This window comes from Microcebus murinus, chromosome 3, assembly GCF_040939455.1.
Source record: "Microcebus murinus isolate Inina chromosome 3, M.murinus_Inina_mat1.0, whole genome shotgun sequence".
Lineage (NCBI taxonomy): Eukaryota > Metazoa > Chordata > Mammalia > Primates > Cheirogaleidae > Microcebus > Microcebus murinus.
Genome location: NC_134106.1, coordinates 13,620,422 through 13,642,618, shown reverse-complemented (window position 1 = coordinate 13,642,618; position 22,197 = coordinate 13,620,422). Strand labels below are relative to the sequence as shown.

General features: G+C 35.6%; 1 protein-coding gene across 2 annotated transcripts in view; it reads left to right on the top strand.

The window, feature by feature from the left end:
* SMC6 (structural maintenance of chromosomes 6) overlaps positions 1-16,610 on the top strand; it is a 79,925-nt gene extending 63,315 nt beyond the window's left edge. For both annotated transcript variants that reach the window (XM_012755433.3, XM_012755436.3), the window contains exons 24-27: positions 4,355-4,460; positions 12,073-12,225; positions 14,853-14,950; positions 16,110-16,610. In XM_012755433.3, coding sequence (XP_012610887.1) covers positions 4,355-4,460; positions 12,073-12,225; positions 14,853-14,950; positions 16,110-16,224 — 472 coding nt within the window. In that variant the 3' untranslated portion in view covers positions 16,225-16,610. The remainder of the gene's footprint in view (positions 1-4,354; positions 4,461-12,072; positions 12,226-14,852; positions 14,951-16,109) is intronic.
* The last annotated feature ends 5,587 nt before the right edge of the window (positions 16,611-22,197 follow it).

Genomic DNA, 22,197 nt, shown 5'->3' with positions numbered 1-22,197 from the left:
CTCGTGCTTCTTTGGGTATTTCTTCTCCCAGCCTCAGGTAGTGTCTTCACACATACGCACTGGTCAGTACTCAGCTCAAGACTAGAACAGAACCCTTTGTGGATGCTCTGAAGTTTCCTTGGCCTCCCCAGACTCCCAACTCTGTCTTGTCAAATAAGAAGACTGCTGGCTCCACTGAAGTTTCCACTCCCTTTTACTCTTTCCATGGATAGTAATTTGGGGCATTCGTGGGGCTCAATTTGTTTCCCATATTTCAGAGATTGTTTGACTAGAACTGCCTGCTCTATCTGATATCCAAAGTCTAAAAACTCCTGTTGTATATATTTTGTCTAGTTTTTCAGTTTCAAGTAGAAGAATAAACCCAATCTCTATTACTACATACATCTTTTCAAGATGCAGTAGGATTTGTTTTTATATTATTACTTAGAAACTTGGTATTTAAAATGTTTTTTGTAAACCATTGGTCTTATAGTTTACAGGCATACCTCATTTTATTGTGTTTCACTTTATTGCACTTTGCAGATACTGCATTATTTTACAAATTGAAGGTTTCTGGCAACCCTGCCTCAAGTTTATCAGCACGATTTTTCCAACTTCATGTCTCTTGTGTCACATTTTGGTAATTCTTGCAATATTTCAGACTTTTTCATTATTATTATATCTGTTATGGTGATCTGTGATCATCAATCTTGATATTACTATTGTAATTATTTGGGGGCAACACAAACTGTGCCCATATGAGACAGCAAACTTAATAAATGTTGTATGTTTTGACTTCTCCACTGAATGGCCATGCGCCATTCAGAGAGTGAGTCTCTCTCACTCTCGTTGGCCTTTCCTATTGCCTGAGACACAATGGTATTAAAATTAGGCCAGTTAACAGCCCTGTACTGGCCTCTAACTGTTTAAGTGAAAGGAAGAATGGCGTGTCCAAGCTGAGACAGGCCAAAACCTAGGAGGCCTCTTATGCCAAATAGTTAGCCATGTTGAATGCAAAGGAGAAGTTCTAGAAGGAAATCAAAAGTGCTACTCCAGTGAACACAGGAAATGGTAAGAAAGTGAAACAGCCTCATTATTGATATGGATATTATTATTATTATTATTATTGATATGGATAGAACCAGACCAGCCACCAACTGGTTTGAACCAGTTCAAACCAGCCACAATATTCCCTTAAGCCAAAGCCTAATCCAAAGGAAACTTCTAACTCTCTTCAATTCTATGAATGCAGAACAAAGTGAGGAAGCTACAAAAGAAAAGTGTGAAGCTAGCAGAGGTAGGTTTATGAAGTTTATGGAAAGAAGCCATCTTCATAACATAGAAGTACAAGGTGAAGCAGCAAGTGCTGATGTATAAGCTATAGCAGGTTATCCAAAAGATCTCTCTAAAATAATCGATTAAAGTGGCTACACTAAACAACAGATTTTCAACATAGATAAAACAGCCTTATATTGGGAGAAGATGCCATCTAGAACTTTCATAGGTAGAGAGGAAGTCAATGCCTGGCTTCAAATGACAAGGCTTACTCTCCTGGTAGGGGCTAATGATGACTTTAAGTAGAATGGATTGCTAATTTACCATTACAGGAGTTTGAAGAAGTTGATTCCACCCTCATAGATGACTTTGAGGGGTTCAAGACCAGTGGAGGAAGTAAATTCAGATATGGTGGAAATAGCCAGAGAACTAAAAGAGCCTGAAGATGTGACTGAATTGCTGCAATCTCATAATAAAAGTTTAACAGATAAGGAGTTGCTACTTACAAATGAGCAAAGAAAGTGGTTTCTTGAGATAGCTATTCCTGGTGAAGATGCTGTGAACAGTGATGAAATGACAACAAAGGATTTAGAATAGTACATGAACTTAGTTGATAAAGTAGCAGCAGGATTTGGGAGGATCGACTCCAATTTTGAAAGAAGTTCTGTATGTAAAATGCTATCAGTGTTGTATGCTATGGAGAAATCTTTCATGAAAGGAAGAGTTGATTGCTGTGGCTGACTTCATTGTTGTCTTGTTTTAAGAAAATGCCAAAGCCACCCCAACCTTCAGTAGCCACCCCTCTGATCAGTTAGCTACCATTACATAAACATTGAGTCAGGACACCCTCAACCAGCAAAAATAGATTATAACTTATAACTTGTTGAAGGCTAAGATGATTGTTAGCACTTTTTAGCAGTAAAATATTTATTTTTTATTTATTTTTTGACACAGAGTTTCACTTTGTTGCTTGGGCTAGAGTGCCCTGGTGCCTAGCTCACAACAACCTCAAACTCTTGGGCTCAGGCAATCCTCCTGCTTCAGCCTCCCGAGTAGCTAGAACTACAGGCATGCGCCACCATGCCCGGCTAACTTTTTCTATATATTTTTAGTTGGCCAATTAATTTCTTTGTATTTTTAGTCGAGACGGGGTCTCACTCTTGCTCAGGCTGGTCTCGAACTACTGACCTTGAGCCATCTGCCTGCCTCAGCCTCCCAGAGTGCTAAGATTACAGGCGTGAGCCACAGTGCCCTGCCAATAAAATATTTTTAAATTAAGGTATATATATTGTTTTCTTAGATATAATGCTATTGTACACTTAAATAAACTATAGTAGGAACATAAGTTTTATATTTAAGGGAAACCAAAACACTTTATTACAATATTTGCTTTATTGTGGTGGTCTGGAACCAAACCTGCAATATTTTTGAGGTGTGCCTGTATTACTTTGATATGATTCTTTACCACTTACATGTTCTATATTGTTTACCCAATCTTAGGAGGAGAATAAAAATTATCAAATTTTTAAAATTATTTATGTCTTTACTCTGGAGAATGTTGCCATTTTATGATTACAGTCTCTTTTAGACATCCCATAAATAGAAGCAATTAAAGAATACATATAAGTATTGAAAGACGGAAAAGTTAGCAGAAAATTCTGACAACCAGCTAGCAGTAGTTGCTGTGGCAGCAAAAGGAATCTCAGGCTATCAGTGTTTTCTAGTATTGGAATGTATATAGTTTAGGGAGGGAAATAGGAGGAAAAAGAGTAAAATCATACTTCCTCCAAAACAAGACTTAGTCTTATTAAGGAGCAAAGATGTTAAGAAAAATAGCCAGTGACCTGTCACCTGGATCTTGTTTTCCCCACATGGAGAAATGACTGATTTTAGAGCTGAGCAGGGAAGGTATAGATGAGCCTCTTGCCAGCTAGAAAGAAATGAAAGGCTCAAAAAAGAAAAAAAAAAACGTGGAGTCTTGATAAATGGACACAAGAGCCAGCTTGAAGGGGTGCCCTTTGACATAATCTGGGACGATTTGAGGATCATAATAAATAGGGGCAGTAATGCATAATATGAATAAAATAAAAATGGACCCAATTAATAGAATGTGAATCTCCAACTCCATCATGATAAATACAAAGGTAGATAAGTAAATAAAAAATTGAGGAAGAAGGAAAAATTCTTCCTTAGAATAGAATTCCATCTAATAAATAGAGAAGGAATGATAGAGTTCAAGTTGTGTCAAGCAATGTATAAGACATTTTAGGTGTATGATGATTAAGAGATTACCCTTAGATTAAGAGATTACCCCATAGTAGCCTCTTTGCTACTATGAAGTTGGGAGAAGACAGGCAAATGAATACATAGTTTATCCATTTATCATATCACCACTAGAGTTTAATCCTCTCAAGGACAAGATAGCTGTCTTATCTATTAGGGCAATGCCTTACATTAATTAGTGGAATTATTGATACATTTCTAAGTACTGACTGGTATAATGGGGTATATTAAATATGGGATGACACTTTTATTCATTGTATAGATGTTATAAAAGTATACAAACTGGGCGTGGTAGCTCATGCCTGTAATCCTAGCACTCTGGGAGGCCGAGGTTGGCAGATTGCTCAAGGTCAGGAGTTCAAGACCAGCCTGAGCAAGAGTGAGACCCCCGTCTCTACTAAAAATAGAAAGAAATTAATTGGCCAACTAAAAATATATATGTAGAAAAAATTAGCTGGGCATGGTGGCACATGCCTGTAGTCCCAGCTACTTGGGAGGCTGAGACAGAAGGATTGCTTGAGCCCAGGAGTTTGAGGTTGCTGTGAGCTAGACTGATGCCATGGCACTCTAGCCCGGGCAATACAATAGGACTCTGTCTCCAAAAAAAGTAAACAAACTGATGAAAATATAAGGACACAAACAAATATAAAGACACAGGAGAAAAATATCACCTAAAACCCACCACCATTAAATGGGTACCAATGTCAACATTTTTGCATATTTCCATCTGGTTCTCTTACATGCTTAGATCCTGCACTATATGCAGTTTTTTATCTTTATGTGCTTTTTAATGTGCTCAAATTTTTTTTATTTTAAGGTGTTTGACTTTACGATGCAAACTGTACTTTGACAACTTACTATCTCAGCGGACCTATTGTGGAAAAATGAATTTTGACCACAAGAATGAAACTCTTACTATATCAGTAAGTATCTCAATTCTTTGCATCTTGAGAATTAGCTGCTTTTATTTTCTTTTGATTAAACATTAATAAGATTTAACCTGTTGTCTTTGGAAGAAAGAAGAACTTACTTCCAAGTAAAGGATAGTATTTGCCAACATGTTGAAAATTGAATTGATCTCATTGAATAAAGCTGCTAATTTAGATTGTTTTTTTAGACAGACACATTATTTTTTTAGGAAAATAATTAGGAATTTTATTTTCAGTGCCAAGTATTGTCTTTCCACTCCACTAGTTCCTTTTTCAAATTCACACAGCATATAAAATTATGTGGAACATTATGGAAAGTCTGTAGTCTCTGGTCTCACTTTAGGAAGGAAGCCAAGAAGGTTCTACCTCATGTAATTGTGTTTGTACTATTTACTTCTGAAGTTGTCCCTAGATCTGACCTCTTTTGAATAAACAAAGCTACCACATTCAACTTTGTGATATTTATATAGCTATGGCTTCTTTTGTAGTCATGTGCGTTAAAAGAGGGCTGTGGTTTGGGGATATGGTGTTAAAAGTTGTGTAGTCAGGAGGTCAGGAGCAGCTATCCACTCGAAGTAATCTGGGGCAGAATTTCCAAATAGTTACTTCCTACTTTTAGTTGCTATAAATTTTTATCCCACTATTTTAATACTTACAATAAATATTAGGTGTTTGGAGCATCTTTGTTGTTTGAAACCTCTGCATTTAAATATATTAGAAAGTTAACTTTTACCCTCCCTTTTTAAAATTTCTACTGGTAAATCATTAGTAGATCCTTCTCACCCACCATTTTTTTTTCTCAAAGTTAACTTATGTTTCTTTGAGCCCACCATTTATTTTTGATACCCAATCACTAGATATACAGATTTGGAAGTATTGGGAGGAATTGTGCTAGTTAGTAGGGAGATAGTGTGTCATGGTAGTTTATTGTTGTCACTGCAAACTATGAGAAAGCCAAGGAAATTGCAAAAATTGTATTTTTAAAGACATTGGAAAGCTGTAGAAGCAAAAGTGACTAGGTGAATTGGAATTCCAGGGGGTTGGGGAGCCTGTCCACAATAAGCTGACATTTGCTAGATGTGTTTTTTCCTGATAGCATTTGCCAATTCTGGACTTTTGGTGGTAGTAGAGTACTGGCAAAACAGAGTATAAACTTGGGAAGTGCTAGGTACCTGACTAATATTTACATTAATCAATTCCTGAGTTCTGACGTTGTGCACAACTAGCCTAAGGAACAGGGATGAGTGAAAGGTGAAACTCAACTCCAACCCAGCTTTTTCCCTAATTGACTGTCAGCCCTACCATACCTCCAACTTCGTGGAAGGAAAAGGGGCCCCTCTTTGGTGAAATAATATGTCATCGGACGCCTCCAGTGCTCCTTTATACAAAATACCAAGCATAAGGTAAAAAAGACAAAGTGCTCAGCCCCTAAAATCAGGAACAAGGCAATCATGTCCATATTCACCATTTCTGTTTAGCATCGTATTAGAGGTTCTAGCCAGTGCAGTAAGTCAAGACAAAGAATTAAAAGGCATACATATTAGAAATTCTCTTTATTCACAACTAGCATGGTTATCTCTGCAGAAAATCTGATGGAATCTACAAAAAGAGCTACTGTATTTCCCCGAAAATAAAACCTATCCATAAAATAAGCCCTAGTAGGATTTCTATGCATTTGTGCAATATAAGCCCTACGCTGAAAATAAGACCTAGTGATGGGCATGGCTAAGCAGCATATCTGCACAGCCCATGCATTTCATCACGAAGTGGTAAAGAAGACAAGCAGCCCTTCTTCTCATCTGTCCCATCATGACAGCTACTAGCAAGAAATTCAGGATGGAATTCAGGGTTTGGAGAGTTATGATGATGATCCAGAAGAAGACAACTTAACTATATTTGAATAAATGTAGATTGTTGCACCGTACTTTAAAAAAATAACACATCCCTTGAAAATAAGCCTTAGGGTGTCTTCTTGAAGAAAAATAAATATAAGACCCTGTCTTATTTTCGGGGAAACACGATACTAGAATTAGTAAGTGCAGCTAGCAGGGTTGCTGATACAATCAGTATACAAAAATGAATTATATTTCTATGTATTAATACTTGTAACAAATTATCAGAAATTAAAATTTCAAAAAATACTATTTATGTTAATATTAGCATCAGAAATATAAAATACTTAGGGGAAAATCTGACAAAACCTATACACTGAAAACCATAAACAAATGCTGAGAAATTAAAGAAGACCTAAATAAATGGAGAGATTTATGGTGTTCATGGATCAGAAGACTCAGTGTTAAGATTTCAGTTCTTCCTAAATTAATATATAGATTGAATACAATTCCCATCAAAGTGCCAACAGGCTTTCTTATAGAAATTGACAAGCTGATTCCAAAATTCATGTGGAAATGCAAAGGATGTGAAATAGGCAAAACAACTTTGAAAAGGAAGAACAAAAATGCAGGACTTATCAGATTGTACACTTAAAATATGTGTAGTTTATTGTATTTCATTTTCACCTGAAAGCTGTAAAAATTACCAGATATGTGAAAAAGCATGGAAATGTAACTGATGATTTTTTTTTTAAGTAGGAAATAGAGCCAGACTCACAGATGATAGTTACAAGACATAGCAGAATAGTATTAACCAGGGTTAATATGTTAATGAAAATGGAGTTAAAAATAAACAAAATGGGCAAAAAGATACAGTTTCAATGTAAAACTGGAATCTGTACTTTCAACATATTAATAGAATTGGAATCTATAAGAAGATTTAATGGATATTCTAAAACTGAAAAGTACAATATCTGAAATGAAGAACTCATTGGAAGGATTTAACAGCTAACTGGACACAATAGAAAACAAAATGAGCAGAACTCAAAGCAGGTCAAAAGGAAATATCTAAATTGAACAGCATAATAACAGAAGAATAAACACCAAACAGAACTTGAGATATGAGGGGTACAATGAGCAGGTTTAACATAAGTGTAATTGGAGTCACTGTAGGATAGAACAAAGTGTGGGCAGAAAGAGTATTTGAAGAGGTAATAGTTAAGAATTTTCAAAACTGAAATACATAAGCCCAGATTCAAAACCCTCCGCAAACTCCAAGTGAGATAAATACAAAGAAAAGCACATCTAAGCACGAGGTAGTCACATAGCTGAAAACCAAAAGCAAAGAAATAATCTTAAAAGTAGCAAAAGAAAGTACATGCATTACTTTCCAAGAAGCAACAATAAAATTGAAAGCAAACTTTTTTAACAGAAATTATGGAAGTAAAAGTTTACATGACAGACTTAAAAGTGCTAAGGGGATTTTTCAAAAAACTGCCATCTAGAATTTTATAAATAGCAAAACTATCAACAATGAAGATGAAACATCTTAGCTTTCAGACAAATGAAAGCTGAAAAAATTCTTTGGTATGCTTGGCCCACAAGAAATACCAATTTCTTCAGATGAAAGAAAAGTGATCACAGATGGAAACGTGGAACTACAGAAAAAACAGAGAGCACTGCAAAAGGTAAATATGTGGGTGAATATAAACTAACTTTGGCTGTCTAAAACAGCAATAATAATATTGTCTTGAGGGGTTTAAAAGTTGTAATAGTAAAACATATGACAGTAGCACAATAAAGGAATAGGAATACATGGAGTTAAACTGTTGTAGGGTTCTTACACCTTTCTGGAACTAATACCAGTAATAATTTGAGGTAAACTAAAACATCAGAGATACATATTGCAATCGCTGGAGTAACCACTGGATTTTAAAGGAATGTGTAATTAAAAAGCTAATGGAAACCAAATAAAAGAAATGGAAAAGAAGACTAAATTAAATTAAGCAAAGGCAAAATAGGAGAAACAAATTCATGGGACAAATTAAAAATAAGTAATCAAATGTATGGCTTCAATCTAGATATATCAGTAACTAGTTTAAGTGTACAGAATAAATTAAAAGCAAAAGAATATCAGACTGAGTAGAAAAATATAAGAGCCAATTTTATGCTGTTTACAATAAAAATTAACATAATGACAGAGAAAGATCTTATGGGAAAAAGAAAGCCAGCCGTGGTCACATGCACCTGTAGTCCTAGATACTCAGAAGGCAGAAGTGGGTGGATCACTTGAGCCAAAGAGTTAGAGTCCAGCTTGGGCAACATAGTGAGACTCCATCTCTATTTAAAAATATATATATATATTTATAAAAAGTATATATATACACATATTCATATATATGATATAATATATGTGTATATTACATTATACCATAATATAATATAGTATAATATATATATGGAAAAAACATACAATGTGCAAACATTAACCAAAAGAAAGCGGTAATGATAACAAACAAAATAGACTTTATGCAAGAAATATTACTAGAGACCAAAAGGGGCATTTCATGATGATAAAAGTTATTTCAAAAGAGATTTTAATTTGTTATACCTAATAACATAGCTTCAAAATACATAAAAGTCAAGAAACAAAAGGCAAAGTAGAAGAATTAACAATTTATAGTTCGAAATTTTAACTAACTTCTTAGTAATTGGTGGAACAATCAGATTAAAAGTCAATAAGGCTATAGAAAATTTAAATTACACAATTAACCAAATTGGCCTGATTGGCAGCATTATAGAACACTGTTCAAAAGTATCACAAACTGTAAATTGTTTTGAATTACATGTGGAACATTTACCAAAATAGACCATTTTCCCTGGCCATAATACAAATCTTGATAAATTTCAAAGGATTGATATTATACAGAATAATGTGAATGAAATTAGGAATAACCAAAGGTAACCCAAAATTTCCCAAATGTTAGAAAATTAAGGAACATATTTCTAAATAATCCATAGATCAAAAAAACAAATCACATGGAAATTAGAAGATAATTTTGAACCAAACAACAATAAAAATAAAATTTGTAGGATACAGCCATAGGATTTTTCAGGAGAGAATTTATAGCTCTAAATACATATATTGGTAAAAATGGAAGGCTGAACATTAATGACCCAAGTTCTATCAGGAAACCAGAAGAGGAAAAGCCAATTATAAATTCAAGTAGAAAGAAGGATATAATGAAGATATAAGAGCAGGAATTGGAGAATAGACAACAAATGTACAACAGCAGTGAAACAGAATAGAGTCCCCAGGGCAGACCACACATAATATTGTTACCTGATTAATGACACAGACTCCACTGCAAGCCTGTGGAAAAAGGGCAGTCTTGTCCTGAATGGTATTAGGTTCAAATTGCTTGATATTCTTTTGGTGAAATAAATAGCAAATAAACTTTGACACCCCCTCACCTTATTACATTATGTACAAAAATTAATTTAGACATTGATCAGAGATCTAAAATGTAAAAGCTTCTAGAAGAGAATGTCCTCATGTTCTTTCATGAAGATTTTAAAATGAGACACAGAAAGCAATAACCTACTCCAAAGAAAAGATTGATAATTTGGACTTTATTAAAATTAAGAACTTCTCTTCATCAGACTGAGAAAGATATGTGCAATGCATATATACAACAAATGACTCAAATCTAGAAGTTTTAAAGAATAATAAATATTAAAGAGACTGACAACATATTTATAATAAAAATGGTCAACAGACTTAAACAGAAACCTTATAAATTAAGGTATTCAAATGATGAATAAACACATGAAAAAGTACTCAGAATTGCTAATCATCAAAGAGACACAAATTTATACCACAATAAGTTACTGTCACACCCTGTTAGGATGACTAAAATGAACAAGACTGGTGATATCTTATTTGGTAAGGATGTGGTATTAGAACCCTGCTGGTGGGAGCATAATTGGTAGAACTAGTTTGGAAACCTGTCAATGTCTGTTAAAGCAATTCCACTCTTGAGCAAAACGCAAGAAAAATGAGTGCTTCTGTCCTCAACAAGATGTGTTTGAAAATGTTAATAGGAGCTTTATTCATAATAGCCAAAAACTGAGCAACTCCAATATCTTTGTAGAGTCAATGGATAAACATAGGTGAACTACAATGGTGAGTGAAAGAAGCCACACAAAGACTGTGTGTGTGTGTGTGTGTGTATGTGTACATATACATACCATATGTACATGTGAAGTTCAAAAACTGGTGAAATTAGTCCATAGTGATTAAAGTCAGAATATTGGTTACCTTTTGGGGGATAGTAGTGTTACAGGGAGTTTGCTGAGATGCTGGGAATGTTCTATGTCTTGATCTCAATAGTGGTCACCCAGGGGTGTGTGTATAAATATTATTTGAGCTATACACTTAAGTTTTGTGTTAGTTACTGTATTTAAATTATACTCTAATAAAAATGGGGGAGGGGAGAAAGTATTGGTAGTGCTTGAATAATTTATCAGAGCTAACTGTACAAGAAAACTCAAGCTAGACTTTCTGATGTTTTCATCTCTGTTATTCAAAAGAATAAAAGTTATTGTTATTGCTTTAAGAATCTTTTAAGTTATCTACTCTTTATTTTACTGATAAACTTGACACTGAAGTCTCATGATGAGTTAGTAATAGATGAGAAGTAAAAGATCTCCATAATTTAGGTAGGGCTTCATTTATTAGACTGATGTTAAATGTAGTTTTGGAACAAAAAATCACATCTTGGTATTCAGTTCTTTATTTGAGGATTTTTATTTGGTCAGTTGTTGGTTTTTTTTTTTTTATTGCTTATGTTAATGTTTTTTCATTTGGGTTTTTATAGAGGATTCAGACTTATAGCTGGTAGATTTAAAATTTCAGTATATGTTTAAATTCAGAATTTTTATAGCCCTTAGAATATTAAAAAATAAATGAATGCTTCCTTGAAAGCAACATAATTTTTCAAATAGTGAATTGGAATTTGGGGAGCTATGTGGCTGTTATTTGATATAAAATTGGTTGGTGCTGTTTTTTCACTTTGTATGCATGTATGTATATCTGGAATTCTGTCAAAATGAAATGGAATCCTTCCTAAGGTTACTTTATATTATCTTCTCAGGAAATTGTGTGAAATATTTGTTATTATTTTATTAATTGATTTTTTATTATTCTTCTGGACCTTTATTTAGTAAACAAGAATTTTTTTAAAGTTTTTTAGTGTGTTTCAATCCATTGTTTTAGCCAGTGTGAGCCTCTTCAAGTTGGTCCTTTGTCCTTTTTGACATTCAAAATTACTTTTACAGCAGCGTAACCACTAGATGTCGCTGTAATTCAAGTAACAAAGAATTATCTTAGCAGTTTCAGATTTTGGGACTCAGTTTCAAAAGTAGTTTAAATTATTTATTTTGATCAAAATGTTTGAATAATATCCACATATCATTAAGCCTTTAGAATTTTGGTATGCTGTATTCAGTTATGATGAGAAAGAATTTTCAATTTGATTATCATGCATTAAAACAAAAACACCATTACTTAGATCTGTTACTATAAAATATTTTGAATGGAATAGATATCATTTCCATGTCACTAAATCATTTTATTCTTATGTTTTGGGGTTTTTTTGTTTGTTTGTTTGTTTTTTTTACTGTGAACCCATTCTTTCTTTACCTGTGTTGTAAAGAATTTAATCTTTTTCTGTATTTAGTTTTTTGTTCCTTGTCAACTCATTCTCTTCAAGGTTCAGCCTGGAGAGGGAAATAAAGCCGCCTTCAATGACATGAGAGCCTTGTCCGGAGGTGAACGTTCCTTCTCCACGGTGTGCTTCATTCTTTCCCTGTGGTCTATTGCTGAATCTCCTTTCAGATGCCTGGATGAGTTTGATGTCTACATGGTAGTGTTAAATTTTAAATTCTCTAAATTTGGTTTGTTTGAAACATACATTTTGAAAGGAAGCAAATCTTTCTTTAGTTTTACCCATACAGAAAGATCCTACCCTGACCCTTTAGTCTGAAATCAGTGATAGGGAAGAACTGAAGAACTTGCGTTCTCTCCCTTGCTTCCACATGATGCCCCTAGTGACCCTGTGCTGGGTTCCATCCTCTTCTCTCCCAGTATGGATGCCATTACTCTCTGTCAGATAGGCTATCTCTCCTCCAGACTCTTTCCTAGCTTATTTTCCTCAGCCCATTAACACACTCAAGCTCTTTTGCTTTGACACGGTATTATACCCAGTTTGTCCCCCTGCTTTCACTCCCCCTTACTGCTGTGTGCTGTCCCTTCCCTCCTGGCCACACTTTCCAGAAGAGCAGTACATAGAACAAAGGAAGCAAGAGCTTTTGACTTTGAGCTTAAAAAGCCTAGGATTTGAGACTGACATCTGTACCAGTTTGCCCAGATGACTATAGGCAAAATATTTATCCTTTTGAGTCTCAGTTTCTTTATCAATAAAACAAGGTTATCAGTATTTCCTACCTCATAGGGTTAGAGTGAGGCTCAAATGATGTCTTTCATGTAATACACATGTTGTGGTGTAGGCACAGAGTAAGTCCTCATAAATTAGCAAGGAACCATTTTCTTTATTTCTTTTCTCATCCTTTCCTAAATCCACTGTAATCTGGGTGTAGACTACACTACTTCAACAAAAGATCATAAATGAGCTTTCTTTTAGTCTTACTTTATTTCTTTGGAGTATTTGGCACCATAGACCTATCTTCCATCTCTAAAATGTATCTCCTTACCAGCTCCCACCCTCCTCTTCCCTGGTTTTCCTGTGTCCTACTCTTTGTTCTCAATCTGTCAAGCTGCCTCCCCTAATTATATTGTCCTTGAATGTTTGAGGTCTTCTTCGTTTGCTTGTTATGCTGTTGTTGATATCCTGGATTCTATACCTTACCTACCCCTGCACACATACAGATACACAGTCCCCAGAACTACTAACTGCATATGGATGGATACCTGCTCACTCGAAGCACCTCATCCTCACACCTCTCTGGTACTCAAGACCCATGTGACCTGCTCCCTAGTAGACATCACCCTCACCTGGTAAACAACCAGGATCTCAAACTCAGCAGGGGTGAGAGTGAAGATGTCTTCCTCTCACAGCCTCTTCCTTTTCCTGAATTCCCTACCTTGATTAATGACAAACTGTCGTTACCAACCCAGTCACCTAACTTCAAAACATGTGATTTATCTGTGATTCTTCCTTCTTTAAGTCTGATCTCTGCTCTTCTTTTAAGACCTCTCTTTAGTCTCTGCCCTCTTCTCCTTCCTCCCTGAGATTCTATTGCTCCCACCTCCTTCTCCTCACCTCATGCCTGTGGCAGTAGCCTCTTGTCTAGAAACCCAGACTTTTTTCTATGATACCATTGCTGAAGATGGTTTAGAAATTCCTCGGAGACTCATCTTCAAAGCTAATTCACAAATCATAGAAGGTAATTATTCTTTCAACATGCAGCGTTTTTGTCCAAAATGCTATTGTGCAGTCTTACTGCCTATCTTGTATGTCCAATTTAATTCTAAACAGGTTTTTCTCTCTTTCAGAATCTTAGAGTTTCTTAATGAGAGTGGCATTTTGCCCCTGTGAATTATTCAGAAGAATGTACCCAAGTTCTAACAGCTAATCAAGGGAAACAAATAAATAATTTTTGGTGCATTGGCAACTTTCTTATTAAATGATAGGCCTCCCAGGGCAGATATGCCTGATGGAATTTTTATAGTCAGAGCCATTGATCAATGTAGCAAGGATTAGGGTCCCCTCTTGACTCTGAAGCCCTTGTCCTAAGCCACCATGCTTTATTACCACGTATTGTTTCAAATAAGACCTTGAAAAATGTTTATGTTCATTTGTTTATGATTTTAACATTTAGGAATTTTCAAGAGGGTTGAGGAATACTTTGACTTTTTTCTGTTACTGTTATTTAACTCAGAAAATATAAGCATAGGTCTGATTAATTTCCAAACCTATCATAACTAAGCATTTTTCTTTTTCTGTACTCTGATGTGCTGTATAACTTAAAGATTCATTTGAGAAATTCATCTGTAAATTCAAATTGGTTTACACTGTGCAAATTACAGAGGCAATGGGGAGGGGCAGCCTTTTTAAAATACCTGAATCACTGAGGAAAAATATGAGAGACTTAATGAATTTGAGATTAGATACTTTTGTTGCCATTACCCTGAGGAATTAACCATTACTATATAGATTAGATTTAGTCTGTAACATTTGTTTGTCATTTGACTATTTTCTAATTATTTTAATTGGTACATGTATTTGAGGGAGGGGGCCATGCATATAAATGCTTTGATTATAGAAATTACCTGGAAGATATATTCATTTAGTTATTATCCCATAATAGTTTCTGATATTACCTTTTCCTATGTAAACTCTTTGGCTGTCACAGATAAGGTAATGGGTAATCCCTGATGAAGATCCAGGGGTTTGTATCAGCCAGCAGAATACTGCTTTCACAGAAATTGATTTACACAACAGCAATCTTAACTTTTGCCTTTTTTCTTCAGGATATGGTTAATAGAAGAATTGCCATGGACATGATACTTAAAATGGCAGATTCCCAGCGTTTTAGACAATTTATCTTGCTTACCCCTCAAAGCATGAGGTAACTTTTTAAAACTTTCTGTGATTGATATATATATCTCAAGTATATAAAAATAGGAAAGAAATCTTTCATAATTTAAATTTTTAAAATATAGATGCATAAATGACCAATGAAAAGAAAAATGAACTCCTTATATTAATTCAGGAGATTTATGATGATTTTTCCTTTTCAAGATCTTCACAATTTTACTTGTATTATTTCCCTTGCGTAACTGAAGCAAGTTGATTGGAATATGATTATTGACTTGTTACTATTTCTTTTCCTTTTTTTGAGATAAGAATCTCACTCTGTTGCCCTGGGCAGAGTGCAGTGGCATCATCATAGCTCACCGTAACCTCAAATTCCTGAGCTCAGGTGATCCTCTCACCTCAACCTCTTGAGTACCTAGGACTAGGCACAAGCCATCACACCTGTGTAATGTTTTCTATTTTCGGTAGAGATGGGATCTTGCTCAGGCTGATCCCAAACTCCTGAGGTCAAGGGATCCTCCCACCTCAACCCCCAGGGTGCTAGGATTACAGGTGTGAGTCATCATGCCCAGCCAACTTGTTACTATTTCAATTTCAAATCTGCTTCTTTGCAGTTATTATGACCAACTAATATAAAGTAATTAATTTAGTAATCCTGTTCAGACTGAAGTAAGGATTCATGGTTTCCCTCATTGTGGCTCTTTTCTTGAAGACTTGCAAATACCAGTCTTTATAAACAAAGCTCTACTCTCCTGTCAGTCAGCATTCATTGAGTACCTATAATGTGTCAGGCACTATGTTATTTAGAGTTTTAATATTCTGTCTCTAAAGTGATCACGTGATCGATCATATGAGCATTTAAATTTGCCATTGGGAATATCCGAGTAACTCCTTCCTTGTTAGATAAAAACTAGAGTTAAAAATAGTTGTTATATAAATCTTTGTTTTATTTGCCTTCAAACTTGAATACCCAATGGGATCTATCTAGCAGGAAGTTAATTTTTAAAAATGAAAACAAACTATTTTCTTATTGCAAATAATAATTCTCCTGGAACTCTACATATTAGACATATCCCACTATTAGTAAGTAACAGCCATTTAGATTTATATTTTCATGAAGTAGTGTTAGAATTTTTTTAATGTGTAAAAACATTCCTGGAAATTTGAGTAATTAACTTTGTTTTCTCTAGCTCACTTCCTTCAAGCAAACTGATAAGAATTCTTCGAATGTCTGATCCTGAAAGAGGACAAACTACGTTGCCTTTCAGACCTGTGACTCAAGAGGAAGAAGATGACCGAAGTTGATTTGCAATTTAACATGCCTTGTCCTCACATTGAAATATTTGTGAAGGGAAAAAAATTTTAGACATTTGATATAATAAAATGAGACTGAAGATACTCTGAAATTAAAGAAACTCCTTTATATATCTAACCACAATCAAATGTGTAAATAAGCCTAGAAAACTAACTACAACCAGCAATTAAATTACTATTACTTTGCTTTAAGAAAATCAATTTCATAGTACTGGTTTTAAATCTTTTAAAATTTTTTTTGTTTTTTCTTTTAACCATCTACTTTTATAGATTCTTTTTCAGAAGTAAAATTTTGTACATATATACATGTACATATCTGTTTGGTTTGGGTTCATTTCTATAGTATTTTGTAAGAAAATAAAAGTTGGAGCACCTGATTATATTTAGTTTTGCTTTTCCGGAATATTACATTCTATAGTTAAATTATCAAATATAGACAAATGGAGGGATTTCTCATTGCAGAGGGTGGTGTACAAGGGAGGTCTATGGACAGGGGCCGGGTTATGGTGAATTTTTTGCTTATTAATTATGAGGGACCTGCACAGGACTATGAGTACTTTAGATACAATTCTTGCCTATAGGTAATTTTTAACCACAAAAATACAAATATAGATTTGGGCTGTAACTTTTAATTATTGTATTTCATCAAATTTAAGATGCTATTTATAAGTTACTTCCGCAGAGCACTGCAGCAATGCCAAGTCTGACACATACTTTTTTCTCAATCCCTTAACTGTCCTCCACCCAGCTCGTACCTTGTAACCATTATCAGAACTGGATCATGATGCATCTTTTCCAGCATGCTTGTCTGGTTTAAAAGCCCTCAGTTTGCAGTCCAGGGCGCCAGGTTTGGGCTCAGCTGAGAAGAGAACATGGGCTACACAGAGACTGTGCAGACCAGGCTGAGAGAAGGGCTGGGAAAACTGGGGGTGGAGCATGGCTCCTCATAGAACAGGAGAGTATTAATAGCTAGTGGCCACAGGAGTCCAAACCCAAGCTGGTGATAGTGAGTTGACATCAATTATAGGGCACACCCTGATTTTAGAGATGTTAAAAATTGTGCTTCTTAGAAAGATCAAATGTAGAATATTGTAAAAAGTGGCATGTAAGAACTTTTCTTTAGGGTACATGAATAAAATTGCTGCCTGTATTCTCTATGTTTGATACTAGAATTCTTGCTAAAGTTTTTAAAAACACATTGGATATCAACAAGAGGCATTCCTTATATTACTAGCAATAAATATTAAAGTAAATATTTATGAAATTAAAAAGGAAGTATTTAAGAAAAAAGGCAGTATTTTAAGAACAGGAACCACTTCTATAGTTATTGCGAAAAAGTGAGTTTTATTTTTGTTTTTGGTGGGGGAAGGAGTCTAATTTAGTCTGAAATTGAGATCAGTTGCCAAATGAAAAGTCCAAAAACCTGTGCTTTCTTATCTAAGAATTTATAGAAAGAGGAAAGTGTGTGCTGAATGTTTTAAACATCTCCAACTGACCATACAAAGTCTGATTTTTTAAATTTACATTTATAACTCATTTGTATTAAAACTATTTTAACATACATGTGCTTTTTCAAATTAAAATGAAATAGAAAATACCAAATGCATCAATTTTTATTAGCTAAGGAACTAAAGTGTCTGAATTTTTGTGATAGTTTTGAATGTTGTGCTTCTTAATACAGAATGGAAAATATAATTCTCAGGTATCTGAGAATCTTGTTAAATTGAAGAGTATTCATTGCTTTAGCTTCACAAAGTTTTGGTTTCAACTATCATAAGTGAAAATGTCTTCATTTAATGTTCTAAGTAGTAGTAATATTAGAATAACAAGAATAAGAAGAAATTGTTCTTTTAAGATATGTAAATTCTAAAAATAAAACAAAATTTCTGTGTATTAAGATCATGGTTTTGTGGATTGGAGAAGGTAGTATTAACTAAATTGATCCTCTTTATGAATAGTGACTTAAATACATCATTCAGGCAACTCTTCAACACCTAGTTTATCATCATTGCATCTATGACTGAATGAAGTCTCAGGAAACAAGAAGAAAGGTTTACTTGGATCTTAAATCCTACCTTCTCAAATATTAGGGATAGAAATGATTAAAATCTTTTTTAAAATGACAAGTGTGATGAGTTTTGGTAAACCAAAGTATAAGTAATACAGTTACTCAAATTGATAAATCGGCACAAAGATTCAGTCATCGACTTCTTAATGATTTTCGAGTTTTCATTTCTCTCATTTCCCAGTTCTTTTTTTTTTTTTTTGACATATTAAAATGATTACATTCTGTGTAAGAAGCTGTTGGCTAGGACTCATGAATTAGATTGGAAATGTAACCGACTATAATGAAAAAAGTGATCCAGAATGTCTGATTAAAAGTTCTCCTGAGTATACAAATTAGATGTGGGAAGAAAAAGTGTTTATGGTATCCTGAGGCAATAAGTTTCTGGTTAGATTTATGATTTGGTTATGCATCTACATATATGCCTTCTACTTTGACCAATTCAGATTTTTAGGAGAATTGGCTTGAAATTTAGTCCTAAAAGTTTAGACAATTACCCATGTTTTGTGACTTGAATTAAATGCCTACGGACTTGAAGATATATCAAAATACTTAATGTAAGGTTTTTCGGCGGCAGCGAAAAGAAAAGACAGAGAAAGAGTGGGGCCAAACTACATGGCTTTACTATACACTCCTGGATGAGGTTCTGGGGCCCCAAGGGGTGGGGGCAGAAGTCGCCACTGTTTGAAGGGGCTGAGGCCTTTTATACCCTTTGGGCCTGGCTAGGGACTTGGGGGGAAGAGCTGGGGATTTTCCATTGTGACCTTGGGTGGTCATTGAGAAATAGGAGGGGCTGGAGATATTTGTGGAATCCGGGAGCAGAAACGTTCTTATCTGGGTGGACATCTGGGTGTGGTTCCTCTCAGCGGGGCCTGGCAGTTTTGTCCTTGGTGGGTCTGGTCTCGTGAGCCTTTTCTTTTTTGATCTAGAGAGAGGAAGGGGCCCGCCACCAGCCTTACACTTAATAGCAGTAGGTTCTTTAAGGATTGGTGTAAACTAATAATACAGATATAAATAAGCTGTTTCTTTGAGTCAATAAATGAATTTTTAAAATATTAATATTGATACTTAGCATATTTAATTTCGGCAATGGCATCTGGATAGAATACATAGAAATAGAAGTGGCCTGAGTATACTCACTAATCATAGCAAGCTTAAGAGGGCTTTTGCCACCTGATTTTTCTCCAGTTTAAGAATGTAGAGATGAGTTCATTAAAAAATGATTTAAGTTCCTGCCATGTGCTAGCAACTGTTTTAAGCCCTATGTTAAGCCCTGTTATAGAGAGTAACACTGTTATAGAGCAGATTACTCTCTATAACAGTGTTATAGAGTTATAACACTGTTATAGTGTTATAGTGTTATAACACTGTTATAGAGAGTAATCTGCCTTCATGGTGTTTAAAATCTAAGATGTAAACAATACTGCATATAAGCTGACAGCAATTCCTATGAAGAAGAATAAAACAGGGTAAGGATTTGAGGAGGATGGAGGGGAGTGGTATATTGAATGCAGTGTTGAGAGAAGACTGCAGAAGGTAATAATTGAGCTGGTGCCTGAAACAAGTGATAGGGGCGATGAGAAAGAAGATACGCAGGGCAGCAGTTCCAGGCAGAGGACCCGGGTGCACAGGCCCTGAGGTGAGAATGAGCTTCATGTCTAGGAATCCTAAGGCTAGTGTCTATAGAGCTTAGTGAGCAAAGAGGACTGATAGAGGGTAAGGTTCAGAGATAGGCAGAGCAAGATCATTTGAGGCCCTAAAACCATTGTAAGCAGGTTTTTAGATGTCTGGTAAGCATTAAAAGAAACCCTCTGCCTGTTGCATGAATAGATTAGGGTGGAGCAAATGTAGAAAGAGGGTGAGTGATTTGGAGACTTGCAGGTCTGGGTACTACGAATAACAGCAGAGGTTAAACAGCTAATTAACGTGATAATTAAAATGGCAGCTGAGGGTCAGCTAGAAGCAGTAGAACCCAGGCCCACTTGAATGATTACAGGAAGCCTATAGTTGGTCCTTTGTGAGGAAACCACTGTGGCTGGCTGGGTGTTGGTGTCAGGGAGCACCCAGGTTGCTGGGATAATGTGTGTTAAAATGGAACTCAATTGCAGAGTGTTCAGTTGGACACACCTCAGTTCATGGCTCATCTTCAGCGTTGGTCCATGCAATACTTACTTATTTCCCTTTATCTTCATTCTCATTACCTGTAACATATTTTATTTTCCAAAGATGGCCATAACAATAGATCCTTCTCATGTTATTCCAGAACCTTGCCTTGTAGAGTTTAATTCTCTTCTTAATCTAGGCGGATTTGTAATTCACTTATAACCAATAGAATGCAATAGGGATGATACTTTGTGACTTCCAAAGCTAGGTCAGAAAAGGCAATGAAAAGACTTGAAAGTCCTGCCTTGATCTCTAAAATACTCATACTGGAGCTCTGTGCCAGCATGGAAGCAATCTGACTTCTCTGAGGCTGCTACATAAATGAGGAAGCCTAAACTATCCCACGTGGAGAAAGCACGTGTAGAAGGTCTGAGACCACATGAGCAGAGAGAGATGTCTGGCCAGCCTTCAGCTGCACCACTGCCCCCACCCCCGTGACCCACCGTGTCACTGTAACTGCATGAGAGACCCCAAGCCGGACTGCCCAAATGAGATGTTTCCAAATTTGTGGCCCCCAAACCATGAGAGAGAATAATTATTCTAAGCCTCTAAACTTGGCCATGATTGTTATATGACGATAGTAACTAGTATCTGGAAGCAGAAGTACCAAAATAAAAATAAATCCAAAATGTGGCACTGGCTAGAAAGGCCTTGAGGAGACTGTTCATGAGTGTAAAGGGCCTTTCAGAAAATGTTAGCAGAAGCCTAGAGTCTCAAGAATACTTTCAGTGAGGGCTAAAGGAGAGAAAAATGTAATTGGGAGTGGAAAAAAAGGGGACCCTTGTTATGCAGTGGTGGAAAGTTTGGCAACATCGATGTCATGGTAACATGGAAAACAGGGAAATGTATCCAAAAAAACTAGGTGATCTAGATAAGGAAATGTCTGGATAACATACAAAAAGTACTCCCTGGCTGCCGCTTGCTGCCTATGACAAAATGTAAGAGGAGAGGGACGAACTAAAGAACTGAAAGGTGGCCTTACTAATTACCTACCTAACAGAAGAAAATGAATTGTCAAACAGAAAGTTAGAAAAATAAACTCACAGCACATAATTGCTCCTTTTAAGAGGAAGCTCACAATACAACTACACTCTTTGTTTTAATTAAAACACATGTGGCCTAAGAGTTTTCAATTTCTTAACCTTGAAGAGCCCAAGCGGGGACAGTAGGGATGCAAACTCCCCGCTCCTCACTTGGTGGGGGGGAAGTATTGGGAGGTACAGAACCTCCCGGATCTCTCTCTGCCCGCCCTCTGGGCTCACCATGCACGGGCTAAGGGCATCAGGACATTCTTTTAGCACTTAGGACTGTCCTCTCAGGGGGCAGAACTTTATTTCCATCTGTGTTTCAGGTAGCACTAGTGTCCTAAGTGTTTGTAGTGAGGTTTGCTTCGTCATAGTTTCTTGTTAAATGGACAGATGAAACCATTAGGCCCTAGTCTCTGGTGTCATTTAATGATCCTAAGACAAACAAAGAACAATATTTAGTAAAAAAAAAAAAAAAAGGCACTCAATAAAAAGTGCTTGGATGAATACTGTAGCCCTGCACTGTCTGTTATGTAGCCCCTCCTAGGACAGGATAAAGCTATACATGGCAAGTTAAATTTAAATTAATTCAAATAAAATTTAAAATTCAGTTCCTTAGTCATGCTAGCCATATTGAAATGGCTGCATGTAGCTAGTGTACTGTGCAGATGCAGATGTTTCCAGTACTATTGGGCAGCACTGTATAAAGAA